This window comes from Pongo pygmaeus, chromosome 14 (genome assembly GCF_028885625.2).
Source record: "Pongo pygmaeus isolate AG05252 chromosome 14, NHGRI_mPonPyg2-v2.0_pri, whole genome shotgun sequence".
In the NCBI taxonomy this organism is placed as follows: domain Eukaryota; kingdom Metazoa; phylum Chordata; class Mammalia; order Primates; family Hominidae; genus Pongo; species Pongo pygmaeus.
The window spans coordinates 34,490,994-34,509,438 of NC_072387.2; the positions used below are offsets into that span (position 1 = coordinate 34,490,994).

At 47.4% G+C, this 18,445-nt stretch overlaps 1 protein-coding gene across 9 annotated transcripts in view; it reads left to right on the plus strand.

Annotated features, from left to right (window-relative positions):
- The window catches only part of ATP8A2 (ATPase phospholipid transporting 8A2), a 660,817-nt gene extending 650,170 nt beyond the window's left edge, over nt 1-10,647 (plus strand). For all 9 annotated transcript variants that reach the window (XM_054446069.2, XM_054446071.2, XM_063650657.1 and 6 more), the window contains 2 exons: nt 2,749-2,840; nt 10,246-10,647. In XM_054446069.2, coding sequence (XP_054302044.1) covers nt 2,749-2,840; nt 10,246-10,343 — 190 coding nt within the window. In that variant the 3' untranslated portion in view covers nt 10,344-10,647. The remainder of the gene's footprint in view (nt 1-2,748; nt 2,841-10,245) is intronic.
- Nucleotides 10,648-18,445: the final 7,798 nt, after the last annotated feature.

Genomic DNA, 18,445 nt, shown 5'->3' on the forward strand with positions numbered 1-18,445 from the left:
AGGCTGAGCACAGTGGCTCATGCCTGTAATCCCAGCACTTTCGGAGGCTGAGGTGGGCGGATCACCTGAGGTCAGGAGTTCAAGACCAGTCTGGCCAACATGGCAAAACCCCATCTCTACTAAACATACAAAAATTAGCCAGGCATGGTGACAAGTGCCTATAATCCCAGCTACTGAGGAGGCTGGGGCAGGAGAATCGCTTGAACCTGGTAGGCGGAGGCTGCAGTGAACCAAGATTGCGCCACTGCACTCCAGCCTGGGCAACAGAACAAGACTCTGTCTCAAAAACAAAAAGAAAAAAAATTCATTATAGAAAAAGAAGAGAGAGAAAAGCATTCACCACTCTAGGCAGCATCTAGGCAGCATCTGCCAGCACAGAAGCCCTGCCAGCGAAGCCCCATCTGACCTTTGTCAAGTTATTTGACACAGCTGAGTTTGTTTTCTCACCTGCCTGGTGAGAGACCAACATGTATAATTTCAATGATCCCTCCCATTTCTGAGGATCTGTGACATTCTCATAAGCCCCATCATGAGGAGGCGCTTCTGGGATGGCCAGGGTGGTTCAGGAGGCATGTCCCTGTGGTCCAGGGGCATGGGGGCAGAGCCTAGTCCTGCATGGTCCCCAGCTTCTGAGAAAATAATGTATCAGTTGCCCATTATGCCCCCATGTGGGGCCTGGCTGGTGAGGCTACCCTGGGGCCAGGTAGGGTGAGGGCCCCCCTCTGCACACAGTGCCCTTTATTTTGTGCAGGAGTTGTGGCCAGTGCTGGGCACGTGTTGGACAGGGAGGACAGGCCCTTCTTTATACCTGCCACATTCTGAAACCAGGCAGCACAGGGAGCTGCGGACAGTCGGTGATGGCAGCTACACAGAGGGACAGGTGCCACGGGCTCACTCTTCCTGTGTCTGCACATCCATGCCTTCCAGGGCAATTGCTCAGCCAGACTCAGTGAGATTAATTTGGCCCATGGAAGAAAGAGGAGACGGGAGGGAGGACCAGTGTGAAAGGATGGAGAAAGTATTTGTCTTCCTCAGCCATGAGACGCTTTGCCAAGCTTAGCTAGCTGAGGCTCACCCTTAATTGGTAATGAATTAAACATTGTTATTTCAACCAAAGCACTCAGAAATGCCCTCTCCTGGAAATTCAAAATGAACTTCAGCTCAAAGAACTGTGAAGAAGAGCCAGGGCCCCACTCCTCTTTCGATGGCCCTGAGGGAGCTAGGCAGGTCTGCAGTCATGGGAGGGGCCTCCTCAGGCTCCAGGCTCACTGATCGATCGGGGGCGGGGTACATGGGATTCAAGCACCTGCAGCTTCTTCTACAACTCCGTATCCCCTCACGTTCCCACAAACGCAATGGGGGCTGTATTTGTCTGCCTGGGCTGCCACAATAAAATGCCATAGGCTGTGTGGCTTAAACAGCAGAAATTGAGTTTGTCACAGTCTGGAGGCTGGAAGTCCATACTCGAGCTGTCTACAGATTGGTTTCTCATGTGAGCACTCTCCGTGGCTTACAGGTGGCTGTGTGCTCTGTGGTCTTCCCTCCGTGCATGCCTGGGTCCTCATCTCCTCTTCTTATTAGGATAGCACCCATGCTGGATTAGGGCCCGCCCTGATGACCTCATTTCACCTTAATTACCACTTTAAAGGCCCTGTTTCCAAATACAGTCCCATTCTGAGGTACTAGGGGTAAGGACTTCAACATGTGAATTTAGAGGGGACACCATTCAGCCCATAATCTATTATGCCTCTAGGTCACTGGCAAACTCCCGTAATGACAAGTGAAATGAGAGCCTGATAGTAAAAATCAAAGCACTTTGACCTGCCTGGGCAGTTTTCAAGCACTCCCTTTGGGTTTATAGAAATAAACAGACTGGGCATGGTGGCTCACGCCTGTAATCCTAGCACTTTGGGAGGCCGAGGCGGGAAGATCACTTGAAACCAGGAGTTTGAGACCAGCTTGGGCAGCAAAGCAAAGCCCTGTCTCTACAAAAAATGTTTAAAATTAGCCAGGTGTGGTGACGCACACCTGGAGTGCCAGCTACTCATGAGGCTGAGGTGGGAGAATTGCTTGAGCCCAGGAGTTCGAGGCTGCAGTGAGCTATGATTGTGCCGCTGCACTCCAGTCTGGACGACAGTGAGACCCCATCTTTTTTAAAAAATAAAATGGTATAGAAATAGCCAAGCTCCAGAACAGTTCCGCACGTCTTCACAGCAGTGGCAACCTTGAAGGGAATAGTTCAGGAAAGGCAGGGACTGCTCCTTAGCCGTCTGTTTTAGAAGAAAACTCGCCTTGATCTTCATTGGGGTTCAAAATAATCAAGTTCTGCAGAACGAAGCTGGGCTGTGGCTGGGGTCCTGAGGCCTCCGCGGGGCTCTCACCCTGTTCAGGCAGGGGGCTGCAGGCAGGAGTGAGGCGCCAAGACGTTTACCCGGAAACAGTCCTCTTCTTGCAGAAGTGTCCTGAAAAGCCCAGGGTCCCGCGGGTATGGACCAGGCACATGCACACTTCAGCGAGGAGGAGGCGCTGGCTGAGGGAGGGACTGGAAACGGCGTTTTCCACAACAGGGAGCCAGCATTGAGGCGCCCAGATGGCATCTGCTGGAAATCACGGGCAGCTGGTGAAGCACCATGCCTTACCCGACGTGGGGAGGTGATCCCCCACCTCACCCCACCCCCTTCTGTCTGTCTCCTTGTGCAACCCGAGTGTTCAGGTGACTCGAGACTGACACGCTTGCTTTATCCGCAGGCTGAACGAGCGCGACCGCCTGATCAAGAGGCTGGGCCGGAAGACGCCCCCGACGCTGTTCCGGGGCAGCTCCCTGCAGCAGGGCGTCCCGCGTGAGTACCGCGGGCGGGGGCTGATGGAGGAGTGGGTGTCGGTGGGGGGCGGGGGTTGATGAGGAGTTGGAGGAGCGGGTGCTGATGGGGGGCCTGGTGAGTACTGACGGGGGGTGGGGGCGGGGCGTGCGTTTGGAAGTGGAACTGCAAAATGTGTATTTGGCCCCAGGAACGTGCAGCTTGAGTGTAGGTAATTCCCTGGGACCACAAAATCTGTAAACTTAAAATGCTGATGTGGTTATGATCCTTCCGTCAGCCTCCCAAGAGGACTTTTTTAAGGTTGAAGCAGTATGACCTTTAAACTGTTGCCCCTAAAGATAGCAATATGAAGTGTTTTGTGTAGTATTGCCATATTGATTGAAACAATGACCATCATTGGGGAAAAACATCATGCTTCTACCAGGAAGGCTGCCCCACGTCTAAGGCTGGCGTCCCCCTGCCACCCCCGCCCCCACCTCCAGATTTCAGAGGAGAGTGGGAGGCTGTGAAACATCCCCTTTCCTGCCCCCGACTTTGGAGCTCAGGGGGGAGCTCATGGGCTTGTTTTTAGCAATCCAGTCATCAGATCCCAGCTGAGGCAGATCCAGGCCACCTTCCCCAGGGCCAGGGCCAAGGCCAACCCAGCCCTGCCTCTCTGGGTCCTGCGGCCTTCCCCAGCTCCCTCTCCACCCCCATCACGTGCCCACGCCAGCTTTTCCTCCCATACCTACTCCCTGCCTCCCTTTCCCTTCCGGAGGAGTTTAGAGGGAAACGACTGGTAGAAAGAGATGAGTTGGGCTGGATGCGGTGGCTCACACCTGTAATCCTAGCACTTTCGGAGGCTGAGGTGGGTGGATCACTTGAGGTCAGGGGTTGGAGACCAGCCTGACCAACATGGTGAAACCCCGTCTCTACTAAAAATACAAAATTAGCCGGGCGTGGTGGCGCATGCCTGTAATCCCAGCTACTTGGGAGGCTGAGGCAGGAGAATCACTTGAACCCAGGAAACGGAGGTTGCAGCGAGCTGAGATCATGCCATTGCACTCCAGCCTGGGCAACAAGAGCAAAACTTGGTCTCAAAAAAAAAAAAAAGAAAGAAAGAAAGAGACAGATTTATGAACGTGAAGAATCATTGTTCCCACAGTACAGGCAGTGAAGGATCTGTGTTCAGTTGAGCTCTGCCTGTCAACAGTTATTTGCAGACTTTCTCAATGGAGAGAGAAGGAGGGAGACAGAATATCATTGCTTTTCAGTAATCTACCCCCGTCCTCACTTTCCCTTGTGGAATATCGTATGGGAAGAAGGGGACTGACATGCTTCTGTCCTTTAATGCTCCACTGCCCCGGGAGGTGGGTAATGCCACCCCAAGGACACAAAGCAGAGGCTCAAGTCAGAAAGTGGCTGGCCCAGCATTGCTCAGTGGCATGCCACGAGGTCTGGATTGCAGCCTCAGACTCTGGCCCAAAAGAGAGGTCAAGTCAAGAGGTTTGATGGGACAGGAGTGCTAACTGTAGGGCAGCCCTCTGGAGATGGGCTGCCTGGGTTCCTGTCCCTGCTCCCCTGCTTTTTGTGACCTTGGGCATGTTACTTCATGTCTGCTTCTGCATCTGTAAAGTTGGGTAATATGAGAACTTACTGGATGCCAGAGATTCAGTGTAAGTCCTGCCACCCACAGCTGCACAGAAAGCCAATCACTGAGACAACAATTATTGCCAAGGAAGAAGGCTTTATCTGGTGCTATAGCCAAGGAGGTGGCAGATTAGTCTCAAATCCATATCCCTGACTGACTAAAATTAGGGGTTTATATAGCAAGGAAGAAATGTTAACAATGTGTAAGAAAAACAGGAATCAGTAGGGGTAAGGAAGCAATCAAGATGAATGAGAGGCTTAGCATCTCATTGTCTGGATGAGATCATTGGGTGAGTTTCAGATATTTGCTACTTTTTGAGAGGCCTGTGGGTCCCTACCTAAGGAAGGAACTCAGATAAAACAAATATAAATGTCAAGCTTTAAGACCAGAAGGGTCATTTCTGTGTTAAAAAAAACAAAAAAAAACAAAACTGTCTATGGGACTATTGGGTTGGTTTCAATTAGGAGGATTAAATGAGATCATAAAGATAAAGTGCCTAGAACGGTATAGGCAATATAGGGTCCAATAAATGTTGGGTATTATTATTCTGCCATTAGCTGAATAATTTTGGGAAACTTAATTTCTCTAAATTTTTATTTTCTCCTATGGAGAAAAAAGAATTTTAATGATATACATCTTACGCAGTCCTGTGAGTCTTCATGACAGTATGTGTAAAGCACCTTCTGTATGCCAAACACAGAGGAAACACATACAGGTTCCCAGAACTCTACAGGGTCTGTTCTGTTGAGCCGTGTTGCCTCTCTGATGAATGTTTCAAAATAACCATAGACAGAATATACACGATATATATGTTGTGATCAAAGACCGAATGAGAATTTTTATGGGAGAGTCATAAATGTCTTAAGACAACTACTAAATGCTTTTCTTAAGTCAATATTTTGAAGGCCAAAAAAAAATCTACTGAATAAATATAAGAAATAAGAAGGCTTCTAAAATCACACCACATTTTTTAAACACTCAGTGATTAGTACCAGAACCTGATGGATAACTTAAGACGTTTCTGTCACTAACAGCCAGAGAAGATCATCGGGTGGTCAGAGCTGGTCCTGGGGTGCAGGACAGGCATATAGCAGGTCTCAGCCTTTGATGTTCCCCCTGGGTCTGTCCAGGAAACTGGCAGGAAAAACTCTAATCTTGGTAGTATTTTAGTTCCTGTGAGCCACCAACATACAATATTTGTAATCAGCATTTCCTACACAGTCTGATTTCCTCTTTGTCCCCATGGTCTTCTCATTTCTATGGCTATTAGGAATCTTTCCAGACAGGAAACTGCTATTTTCATTAAGATGCTATCAGAGCGCAGATTCAAAGGAATGCTACTTAAGGGGAGTTTTATTCCAAAATAATGAAAAAAAATGACATAATTTTATGGATTTCACCAAATGTTCTACCCGGAGAAGACAAAACAACTAAGAAATCCATCTATCCTCCCACCTCCTTTCACCCACACAATTCTGTCCTCCATTCTGGTAGTGGCTATTTAGAAAGCAGATGCTTTAGAAAGCCAGCCAGGGAAAGTTCGCAGTTAGTTGGGTCCATGAGAGCTCCCTCCAGGCTCCCATCAGGACTTTCCTGGCTGTTAGGACTTCCTGAAACATGAGTGAAAGTAGGGGATGCAAAGAGCTGGAGGCTTCCTCTGAGCTCCCCGTTTGGATGCAAATGACAGTTAAAGGTTCACTAGGCAGAGCTGGGGAGCAGGTCTGTATCTTCATCAGGTGGGACAGAGGCTGGGCAGGCAGAACTGGTTGAGGGGTGATGGTGTCTGGTTTTCCAGTAAAACTCCTCCCATGACAGCTCTAACTCCTTCCAGGCCTGGTTTCTAAGAGGAAAATGTTTAATCTGAAATTTTATCTGAATCTGGGAGGACTCCCTCTCCCAAGATAAACCTATCAGGCCGTTCTTCTTTCACTCTTGAGTTGCAGAGTCCACTTTCATTCTCGGTTAAGGTTAAGAAAGTCTTAGCATACAACATGCTGGAAATGTGGTGGTAGGTGCAGCCAATGGGAACTAGGGAGGATGGTGGGAGACATTTAGCACAGACCTCGGGATGCTCTACTTACCCTGGGAGGTTTACAACAGGAGAGGGAACTCTTCTCTGCCTGTCTCTTCAAAGGGAAACCTCGAAACCCTTCGCATCCCAGAGGGGCCGAATCATCCCGCTGCAATCCCATGGGAGGTCCTTGTGGTCATAGCACTAATGCACACAGAAGAAGTGACAGAGTTATCAGCTGAAGAAACCCCCGGAGTTGGGTTTCCAGTAGACACAGGCGTGTTATGGAAAACAAGACAAATAAAAGAAAAAGCTTTTGCACCTTCCATCTGAACAGGGAGTAGACTATTCCAAAAGCTAAGATATCTTTCCCGAAAGGACACTCCCAAATTTATTTTTATGTCTCCATGAGTTCCCCCCAACCAGGAGAAAAAAGCAGGCCAAAAGAGATATAATAGGTAGTTAATTGTTCTTTTTGGATGGACTGTTGACACCAACCCTTTCTTTTCTGGCGTGGATGCAGAGGCCTCCGTGTTGGTGCAGTGTGAACTAGCACTGACAGAGGGAGAGGATCCTGCAGCCTGGGTATGACGGGCCATGAACATGTTCTGGAGCCCATAGAGAGGACTGGAGGTTGAGAGAACTTAGGCCTTGCCTGGTCCAGGCCACTTAATTTACAGAAAAGTACATCAAGATCCAGGGAGCTTAAAGAGCCCAAAGTCACATGGACAAGTAGCAGCAAGCAAGGACTAGAACCACCCTTTGTTTCCTGGCCACCACCCCGACCCCATGCTGCAACCACTTGGGGCCACCAGAATCTAAGATAAAAACAAGCGAGTGGAGAAAGACATCTTCAGAGTGGAGAGCTCAGTAGTCCTCAGCTTGCCACCGGAAGAGTTTATAAAGAGTATGTCCAATTCTTTGGGGTGACTGTTCTTTACTCAGAACCACTTCTGTAGGACTGAGGAGCAGCCCCCGGGGGTGGTGCAGCAGCTGTGGAGCCAGTGGCGACCCTGCCATTGCAGCTGCTGTTCTGCCAGGTCCCCTCAGGAAGACTTCAGATGTGTACTAGAAACGTTCCTTGTTAAAGAACTGGAGAATGGAAATTGTCCAAGTTGACCACAGTACATAGCCTTGTTACTGGAGCAGACGAGGCAGTGTTATTTGCTAGATTTTGCTTTGAAACATCCCAAGGAAAGACGTGTTCTCTTGGACTGCAGTAAAAAAGCTTCATAAAGAGCAGCTTGTACAGGATTTGGGATGAGAGTGTGTGTGCCACACGGTGCCAGAGGGAGGCAGGAGGCTGGGGCAGCTCCTCCAAAGCTGGGTAACGGAGGTTTCCTTGTCCCTGCTGCTAATCTCTGATTAAGCAACTTGGTGAAAATCCAAAAGCTCTTAGGAGAACAGGAGTGGTGGCATTTGCTCTTCAGTGCTTGGAAGCAGATCATGTGAAGACTCTAAAGCCCTGAGAATCAGAGCACAGCCACCTACCTGGTCAGGAAGTTCAAGTGCACTAGGTGTGGGCCCAAGGCTGGAATAAGCATGTCTGCCCCCCAGGGAGCTCCCCTCCAGGCTGATGCTGCCTTCAGCCTCAGACACCCACCTGCTCCTGTACCCAGCTATCTGGGGCTCACAATGGTCTGGGAGCTGCTTCACTGTGGCTACCACGTGGTGGGAATTTTTGGTTTGTAGGTTTTGTTTTGCTAGAAATGGAGGTGAGCAAGTAGACAAAAGCCCCCTGTGGAAGACTCCTCTCTGTTCTGTTCTGTTCTGTTCTGTTCTGTTCTGTTCTGTTGTTCTGTTCTGTTCTGTTGTTCTGTTCTGTTCTTCTGTTCTGTTCTGTTCTGTCTGTTCTGTTCTGTTCTGGTCTGTTCTGTTCTGTCCTGTCCTGTCCTGTCCTGTCCTGTCCTGTCCATTCTGGCTCAGCTTGCATCACCTCTCCCGCCCACTGTCTCTTCCTCCCGTGGCCTCACTGGTCTGGGCCCTCCTCCCTGCTGCTCAGCCCATGTCCTCAGTTAACTCTCAGGCCACCTCTGCAGACAAGCCCTTGCCTCCCCCGATAACCCCCCTAAGCCTTTGGGATTCTCAGGCAGTGGCCGGAAGGCATGCTGTTTGGAAGAACCGGGAAGCCAGCCCAGGACCGGGACTCTTAGTTATGGGAACGCACAGAGTAAGAAAACAGCCTGAGTGTCTTCTTTTAAAGTCTCCTCCTCTTCTCCATCCCACGAGGACTCTTCTATCTTATTACTGTATGTCTCGATACTCTAGAAATTTCCTTTTTAAGCCAGATGCCTCAGGAAATTAACAGGCAGTCCAGGAACTGATTCATGGGCACACTTTTTGACTTCTTTTCTCCTTTTAAAGAGTATGACAGTGAACTCACAGCTCCCCTGATAAGTTGTAAGCATGCATGGATGGAAGTCAAGATTGTCAAGTTTTTTTATTGTGTTGTCTTTTGGCCAGAATGTGTAATTGAGCTGTGGGACTTTTCCAGACCCCTGACACAGAAGGGTTAGCCAATGGAGAGCGGGCCTTATAAATGTCTTTCTGTGGGAAGGGCCAGTTGGAAGAAAAGCCCTACTCTGGGCTTGTGAACACTAAAGCTATTTCTCAGCTCTAGAGTGTGGACCCTGGGTTTGCTTCCCAGCTCTGCCACTCACGAGGTCTGTGACCTTGGGCAGATCACAAAAATCTCTGTGCCTCAGTTTTCCTGTCTGTGAAGTGGGAGGAATATAATCCCCTATCTCATAGGGTTTCTGGGAGGATTAAATGAGCTATATTTTATAAAACAGTGTCTTAGACACATGGCATTTAATGAGTCTTGGCTATTAGTTATTTTATTAATAGTATATGAACTGATTGTGTAAGAACCAGTCTTCGTGTGGCCACAGGTCCAATCAATCACTAAATTCCTTTTGACTTTATTGTGTAAACTTTTTCTTTATTTACATGGAAACAACCCTACTTTGATTGCTTATTACCAGTCCAGATCAGTCTGATTTAAAAACAGGGCTGGGTGTGGTGGCTCATGCCTGTAATCCCAGCACTTTGGGAGGCCAAGGTGGACAGATTGCTTGAGGTCAGGAGTTCGAGACCAGCCTGGCCAACATGGTGAAACCCCGTCTCTACTAAAAATACCAAAAAAAATAGCTGGGCGTGGCGGCGCATGCCTGTAGCCCTAGCTACTCAAGAGGCTGAAGCAGGAGAATTGCTTGAACCCTGGAGGCGGAAGTTGCAGTGAGCCAGGATCGTGCCACTGCACTCCAGCCTAGGCGACAGAGCAAGACTGTCTCAAATAAATAAACAGGAAGGCTCCAGGCATCACGTGCATTTTGCCAGCTTGCACTATTAGTGTTGTGTGTGTGTTTTCCCTGGCATGTTTACAGCTTCATAAATTAGCTGGCTGTCCTACAGCATCAGGCAGACAGGAGTGGTTTTTCTTAATTGGCAGTGGGAAAGTGGAGACGGGGACCAGTGACCCCACTGTGTGTGATTCCCACACTGAGCTCAGCCGCTGCCCCCTAGATTTAGGAAACCTACCCTCAGAGCCATTCCCATCCCAGCATCAGCAGCTAGAACCATGGGACCTCGGTTAGCCTGCACGTGGCTGCCACGGCCCCTCTGTGACCACAGGTTTCTTCATCTCAAGCCTCCACCTCTCCAAGGCTAAGGAGGCCAGGTGTCGCACTCACCCGCACGCTGCCAAAAAAAGCAGCTTATTTTAAACCTAGTGTGCTCCCCCAATTCTCCTGTTAACCAGTTTCTCTTGTGTGCTTCACTTTCAGATGGGTATGCTTTTTCTCAAGAAGAACACGGAGCTGTTAGTCAGGAAGAAGTCATCCGTGCTTATGACACCACCAAAAAGAAATCCAGGAAGAAATAAGACATGAATTTTCCTGACTGATCTTAGGAAAGATATTCAGTTTGTTGCACCCAGTGTTAACACCTCTTTGTCAGAAAAGACTGGCATCAGCAGCCAAAACACCAGGAAACACATTTCTGTGGCCTTAGCCAAGCAGTTTGTTAGTTACATATTCCCTCGCAAACCTGGAGTGCAGACCGCAGGGGAAGCTATCTTTGCCCTCCCAACTCGTCTGCAGTGCTTAGCCTAACTTTTGTTTACGTCATTATGAAGCATTCAACTGTGCTCTGTGAGGTGTGAAATTAAAAACATTATGTTTCACCAATATTTAAACATCAGTACTAGTTGTCCTGGGAGAAAGGGAAAGGAGTTTTATGTTGCGTGAGAGGCCCATCCTGAGTAATTGGAGCAGGACACACTTGCTTCCTGTTTGGTTAACTCACAGATTAAGTCCAACGGGCCACATGCAGACTTCACTGTAGGCAGGTTGCTCTCCTGCTTTGATTCCTGTTTTGTTTGTAAAATTGGCATAAACTTCTTGATTGCAGTGAAATCACAAACTTCTATATCGGGGTGGTCAACCTGAGAACATTTATTTGAACCTCTTAGCCACATTTCCAGCAGGGCAAACCAACTGATGCCCTGGCAGAGTCTTCCGCACCCTCTCCAGGTGCACTTGGCCCAGTCCCGCCGCCGTGTCCAGGCGCCCCTCACCCCCACACCTGCTGCATGGCTGGCCACAGCACTCAGTGCACGGTGGCTGGTGGGCAGCCAACCCAAACCCGCGCCTTTCCTTGTTCCACTGCAGACTCAGATACAGATGCGAAAAATTCCTTCTTCCACCGCCCTTTTCGTTCTGTAAAGAAAGAAAAGAAACATAGCCTTTCTGCATATATTCTACACGTCTCTCTGCCTCTGTCTGACATGGGGCCACCCCACAGGTCAGAGTGATGGTAGAACCCCTTCAGGACTCCCAGCCGTGGTCAGGCTCTGAATACTCCCTTCCCAACATCCAGACTGCTGGGCCTTTGGCATCCACTTACATTAGAACCCACGCTTGTTTCAGAGCACATTTTGGATTTTCACTGTGGGGAAATGAATGAATTTATAACATGCCTGCACAGCGAAGGAACACACCTGTCGCTCTTAGCTCTAGAGTGAGAGGATGAGTAAACCCAGATGCAAGAGTATAGGACATTGAGTGGGGAGAACAAGACGACCACAGAAGTCCTCAGAAGGAGAAGGAAGGACACGGAGACACTGAGAGGAGGACACAGAGGAATCGCCACCAGTTCTCTGCAGTAGAAACTCTGAAATAAGCCCTGAGACCCAGACAATTGTCATGATGAGCCCAGTGTGTATGAGAGCTCAAACAAGACCTTCACACAGAGTTTTAATTGAAAAGAATTCCAAACATTTCAGGGAAACACCTTTTGAAAAAATATACGGATATGGTTTCCTTTCTGTATCCCATCAGTGTTAGACACAGGTACCTATCAGAATACGGCATATCCTGAATTATCTAAGACAAGGAAGCGAAGAGCAGAATCACTGACTTTCCCAACTGCAGAGTCCCACACTCTAAATCTCAACAGAACCTAGATGTCTTTAGGCATGAATGTGAGCACCTGGAGCCCTTACTAACACTGCCTGGAGCCCTGTTCTCTGCTCTTGTTGCCAAACCAGATTTTTGGATGGCCTAAATACTTCTGGGCAACTGTTACTGGTGAAAAATGGGAGTTCAGAGCATGTTTTGGATTTTCACTGTGGGGAAATGAATGAATTTATAACATGCCTGCACAGCGAAGGAGCACACCTGTCACTCTTAGCTCTAGAGTGAGAGGATGAGTAAACTCTATGGGGATGATTGTGCTAAATTAGGAAATAACACATTAGTGCATTTTGCTTCCTAACCCTTTTTTGTCAGAAATCTACAACTTACTGGGCATGGAAATAATCTGAAATATGATTTGCGTTGACTAAGAAAACTAATCCTCACTTATGAGGTGACCAGGATGCAGAGAGGGCCTGAGGGGCAGCAGAACAATGCAGTTCACAGGTGAGGCTCCAAAAAGGGCCATTTCTTTCTCCCTAAGGTGCATAGAACATTTTTAAATACTAGAGTACCCAGCAAGACGGAAGGACTGTCATGCAGGAACTATAACACAAAATGTGCCTATGAGTAATACGACAAACCAAGGTGTATGGTTTTTTTGCACACCCAGAAAGGTGATGGCCAAAATACAGAGGAGAAACGAAAACTGGAATTGAATGTGCATTAGGCATCTTAACTATTCATATTTTGTTTCATTTGGGAACTAAGCCTATTTGGAAAGAGTGGATTAGAAATTCAATTCTTTGTCAAACAGTTAGCTCTGTCTTGAACTTGAAGCCTTCCAAATCAGAATTATGAATTCAAGTGTGTGTTTGTGTTTGTTTCGGGTTTTTGTTTTTATTTCTTACATTACAGTTCATATTTTCTAGGATTTAAGTATACAGGTGTATTTTCCTATTCTCTTGAGAAGTAGACTAAACAATCTTTGCAATGATGACAGATGCACACAGAAGAAAACATTAGAAGAGATGCCTTTCTATCCTCTCATGTGGTTGAGCATTCTTACAGCCAAATGACTAAATTGGGTTTCTAGGCGGAGCAGCTGTCACTACGTGTGATGTATAATATTTAGCCAGGGCCAACTCAGGGGCTGTGTCATTTGTCCTATCTTTAAATTGAGGTCAGAGTGTCACACACAACCCCTCCCCTGGGGCAGGGTGGACTGGACTAGGTTGCATACTGTGGCTGTCAGCTCAGCAAAAATGCCACATGGGGCTTGTCACTCCGCCAGACACTCACTGACTCACGGGCTGGCAGGTCACGCTCGGTTAGCACTCCAGGGCCTGACTCTGGATTGAGCTAAACTGGCAGAATCCACTCAGGCCAACGCTTGGTCTACTGCTGTATACAGACAGCCCAGTCCTGTGTTGAGTCTCTCTTCTCCTGGATGACCGTGCAAAAGGAAGAGACCAGTTATATTCTGGGCTTAGTTCTGGGTTTCCACTGCACACTGACACATGCCAGCAAGGGTAGCTGTGGAAAACATGTATCAGGAGAGCAGAGTAGTCTGGATTAATACTCTGTGCTGATCAGAACGGGCTCGGTCATAATTTAGGCGTGGAGCTGGTGTGTCTGTCCTGCCTCAATGCAGAATATTCCAGGCTTCTTGACCAGGGTTATGTTCGCTCGTCTCCCAACACACACATGCAACAAAACAAAAACATGGTAACTCTTTCGGTTCAGCACACCATACAAAACGTGCTTTGGAGCAAGGAGTGCTGTTTCTTTTAACACTTGCAGAGGAATATCCTGAGAAGTGAACCTGGGCTTTGGGAATGCTCAGCTGAGAATTCTGTTGACATTTTCTTCCCCTTGACAAGGCTTCAGGTTTGTCTCACTATAGAGAGCTGGCTGTGAAAATCAGTAATAACTTGTCAAGAAGCAGTGAAAAATGGGGGGGAAAGTGAGTCTAGGTAACTAATGTCTTTATAATGCATATGTATGTAAATATTACAGGCTTTAAGGTTGAATTTTTTAAAAAGAAAGTTATAGTCTATAATTTCCATTTGTTATAATAATGACCTTTAATCTTGTCATTTGGAACCACAAAGCATTTTTATCAGGTACTACTGTTCCAAGGGATTTATGTCTTAGACCATAGCTGAATTGAATGTTTGCAAAACGCTGCTATAGGATAAGGTGGTCTTTAGTTTTGAACGTGTGAAAGGACTGCACACTTTTCAACCAGGGTTTGAGTTACTGCCCAGGGTCATCGTCTCAAAGTAATTCAAGGAGTGATTTAGCTTCAGCATTTGAAATGTAGTCTTCATCTCCTGGGATCCATAAAAAAATATGAACAGGGAAATGGTGGCTAAGCAGAGCCTGAAATAATAACTTGGCAAAGAAATGAGTTTATCAGGTCGAGTCAAAACATGGCGTCCCCTGTTACACTCAAGAAATGCTTTCTTCATGTAAATGTTTATACAGGCATATATAATAACGATGGGGACAGTTAAAACCCCCTCCCTTCAAAAAAAGAAAATCTACATCAGTTGGGTTTGTTGTTGGTTCTTCATTGGCTCAAGGCAGTTAACCGTCTCAGTATAGCCTTGGGGGAGATTTAACCTCATTCTAGCCATTTTTCCATCCTGAAGGCCAACAAGGACTATTAGAAGGGTTTTTGAGGGGTTTCGGAGGTGAGGGCCCAAGACCCCATAATGACATCATTACGTATTCTTGAAAGTTGTTAACAGCCCAGCACACTCGATGTGTTGTACCCTTCATTTATTTTTTTCTCAGCATCCCAAGTTGTCCATCAGTACATTCCCCTTCACCTTACCTGATCTTCATTTAATGCCCAGTCTGTAACTAATGTTCTGTTTAAAGCTCTCTTAATTTGTTGGCTATGAGTGATTTGTGAATCTGGGATGTAACCCTGAGTGAGGAGAAAAGGGCATTGAGCCTGCATAAATCTTAATGGGCAGAAGCTACAAACAAATGGGAGCAGAAAAGAAGGGCGAGCTCCCCTGCGCCGCACCCCGTGTATAATCCAGTGTTAACCTCTGAGGAACACCTCGGCTCTCCCGACTGAGGAGAGACAAAAGAGGGATTCTTTTTACACCCAGGCTGGTGCATTTTCAAGTGACAATCTCGGGCTCTAGTTGCCTTTGAGATATCCACTCTGCTCTTTGTCCTAGGCCTCAGACCAAGAAAAACATGCTCTCAAGATTAGCCCATAGGCAGTTCTTGTGACCTGGCTGAAGAAAGAAAGGAGACCTGTTTGTTTTAAAAGTCAGGCGCAAAGTGTCAGGTGGCTTTGATTTATGACAGAAAGAGGAAGAAGAAAGTTGGAGTAATAGCACTATCCAAATAACCCTGCCCAGGAAACTTGGGGGTCAAGAGAGCTTATCAAGAGCCTTTTATAGGTAAGCTCTTCCGTGTGAAAGAGAAAAGGCCGGAAAGAGGGAGAGAGCCCAGAGAGCAGGCTGTGAACTCACTTCCAATGGGATTGGAGTCTGTTGTATTCTTAAGAGATAGCCTGATATGTGGTTTATAGGTGAATCAATAAACACCAACAACAACAAAAAAAAAAAAAGAAAAGAAAAAGGAAACCAGCCCTGTCATGGAGTTTCTCTCCTTCCCTGCACAGTAAATACTTTTGGGTTTTCATGGATAAAATCAACGTCAGTATTGAAACTCCTACTCTCCCCTCCCGCCCCACTCTCCCCTGTTGCCCAAGATGGCCAAGTTCAGGCCTGTGCAATGCCGCTTCCCTCTGAGCCTCCCTCTCAAGGGCCATGCAGGCAGCTGCAGCAGGGCCAGCTGCAGGATGGGGCTGCCGGTCACTGAATTGTCGTTCAAATGCATCATCTTTGTGGTGTCTTTCTCATGCGAGCAAAGCCATGTGCTCTCCTGTCTGCTGTCACAGCTGTGCCTGGATTGCTTAAATATTGTTTGCGATGAGGAGGTTTTAATCTGGTGATGCAGAGGGAAGCAGGGCTGTGGGGGCACCTTTAATTGGCTCCCAGCAGAGTGGTGAGCACTTCTATGGTGTGTGGGGTTTTTTGTTGCCTCCCTCCAGAAGTGTTACCGTTTTCACGTCCTATTAATGTCCTCTGGTTGTTAAATTACAGCAGCACATTATAGTGCACTGGGTTCCATCCTGGAGTGAATACAAATGAAGGGCATCTACTTGTATTTTTAGAAGTTTTGGGAGAATTTAGTGATTTGTGGCTTTGATCAATCCTGTTGACTGGTGTATGTCTGCGCAAACCTGTTTCAAATAAATCTTTTGTTAAAGTAAGTGATTGGAGTGTTTTATTTTGGAATTTTCTTTTCCACTAATAAGCATTTACTGCCACAGGGACTGCGGCCTGCAACACAGGGGTTTGTCAGCAGGTGCAGGCTCAAGGACACATACACTGCCTGGAGAGCCGAGGCCCAGGCAACAGTGTTCACTGGCAGGAGTGCAGGAGAGTCTGAGTTGAAGATGAACACATGCTCCTTGCTCTGAGGCAAGGCCCCCTTTTCTAGAAGAGAGTCCGGGGGCCACACTGAGTTTGGATTCAGTCATTCAAAGGAAAGAATGGTGCTTACAAGACCTCCTTCCTCCATTACTTCCCTCCCTCTAGTTCGTCTCAGTTGGCTACAAACTGAGAAGGAGACAGCTCAAATTCAATTGGGAAGCAGGAAATCATGACATTGTCACTTTAAAAAGAGGAAAGACACTCCTGCCCTTTCTCTTTAGGTACAAGGAGTTGCATTCAGGTAAGCATCCATTGCCTCCAGGTTCTCTGTGATGCCTCAACCAAGGCAGCTTCCTCACATCTGGGGTAAGGTGGGAGGAAGCTGGGGGGCCCAGATGTTGGTCCCTTGCCTGGCTTTGTTTGGGTGGCTCTCTACTTCCCCAGCAGGGTGTGACCTGGGGATGAAAGACAGCCTGTTAGATCACAGTTCTCTCTAGAGGCTTGAGCCTGGATCCCAAAAGACTTCTTAATTGCACTCTGAATTTATTGCAATTTTCCATAGTGGACTTTGATTCCTCCCAGATGGTCCAGTTCCTATCAGACCTGGATTTGACCAGCCCAGGGCAGTCCTGACCTCAGTGACTGTGTCCCAGGCATGGCAAGGACACAGGAGGCCTCACTTGCAGGCAGACACTTCTACAGTTTAGAGCTCACCAGGGAAGGGCTTTCATCTCCTGCTCTATTTTGGCCAGGTCTTTTCTTCCCCAATGGTGAGAAAATAAAAATGATATAATACAATCGACAGCGAAGTGTTAAATTCCAACCTTTGCCATTTCTTGTTCATATATTTACAAAATCTGCCTTTGCCGCTGCAATGGTGTTCTTGAAATGTCATTCTTCACTGATGCTCGGCAGAATAAACTCGAACCATTGAGAGGCACTTATTAGCTGAAAACAGTGTGCAGAACCTAACCTCTCTGCCTAAAGCAGTGTTCTTTATAATGATGTCCTCCGGAAAAGTCTCAGGATACTTTGAAAAATCATTCAGCTTCTGCTACTATTTTCAAAATGTTTATTATGGAAGAGACATATGTAATGTGAGGGGTTAAAGTGTATAGCAAACTTGTCCAACCTGCAGCCCAGGACAGCTTTGAATGCAGTCCAACACAAATTCATAAACTTTGTTAAAATATTATGAATTTTTTTTTGACACGGAGTTTCACCCTTGTTGCCCAGGCTGGAGTGCAGTGGCACGATCTTGGCTCACTGCAACCTCTGCCTCTCGGGTTCAAGTGATTCTCCTGCCTCAGCCTCCCGAGTAGCTGGGATTACAGGCGCCCGCCACCACACCTGGCTAATTTTTTGTATTTTAGTAGAGACAGGATTTCACCATGTTGGCCAGGCTGGTCTTGAACTCCTGGCCTCAAGTAATCCAACCACCTCAGCCTCCCAAAATGCTGGGATTACAGGCGCGAGCCACCACACCTGGCCAGTGTTACTGTATTTGATGTGTAGCCCACGACAATTCTTCCAGTGTGGCCCAGGGAAGCCAGAAGATCAGACACCCCTGGGTGTATGGCAGAGCAACAGGGCAGGTGATGTGGGGCTCCTCTGCCTCTGATATCTTCCACCTCATTCTGTCCCACACGTGAGTCTTTTGGGGGAACTCTCCAGCGCTGGTTGGAATGCCAAGCAGTTAATGTTAACTGGGGCTATAGATGAGGCTCTGGGACTTGATTACCAGAGGGGGACAAAAATAAAACCCTTCCACCTACTAAAGCTACAAGCACCAAACACATCCAGTCCAGCTCAAAAGCATTAAGCTTTCATTTATTAAAAGTAGGCCATGCACGTAAATAAGATGATTTAAAATTCTTGAGGGTTGGTCTCAAAGTTCCATCTTCAGCTGTTTGTCCCTCTCTACAATGAACTGTGTTGACTTAAGATTCCAGAGCAATGGATATTTGAAGAAAGGGTGCGCAGGTGATCTCTAAAGCAACAGCATTGGCCTGAACCTTGGATTTGAATGGTCTGCCCAGGAGTTTCTACATCACTGTTACTAGATAGTTGACAAAATTTAATGCTACTGGTACTCTCTCCTC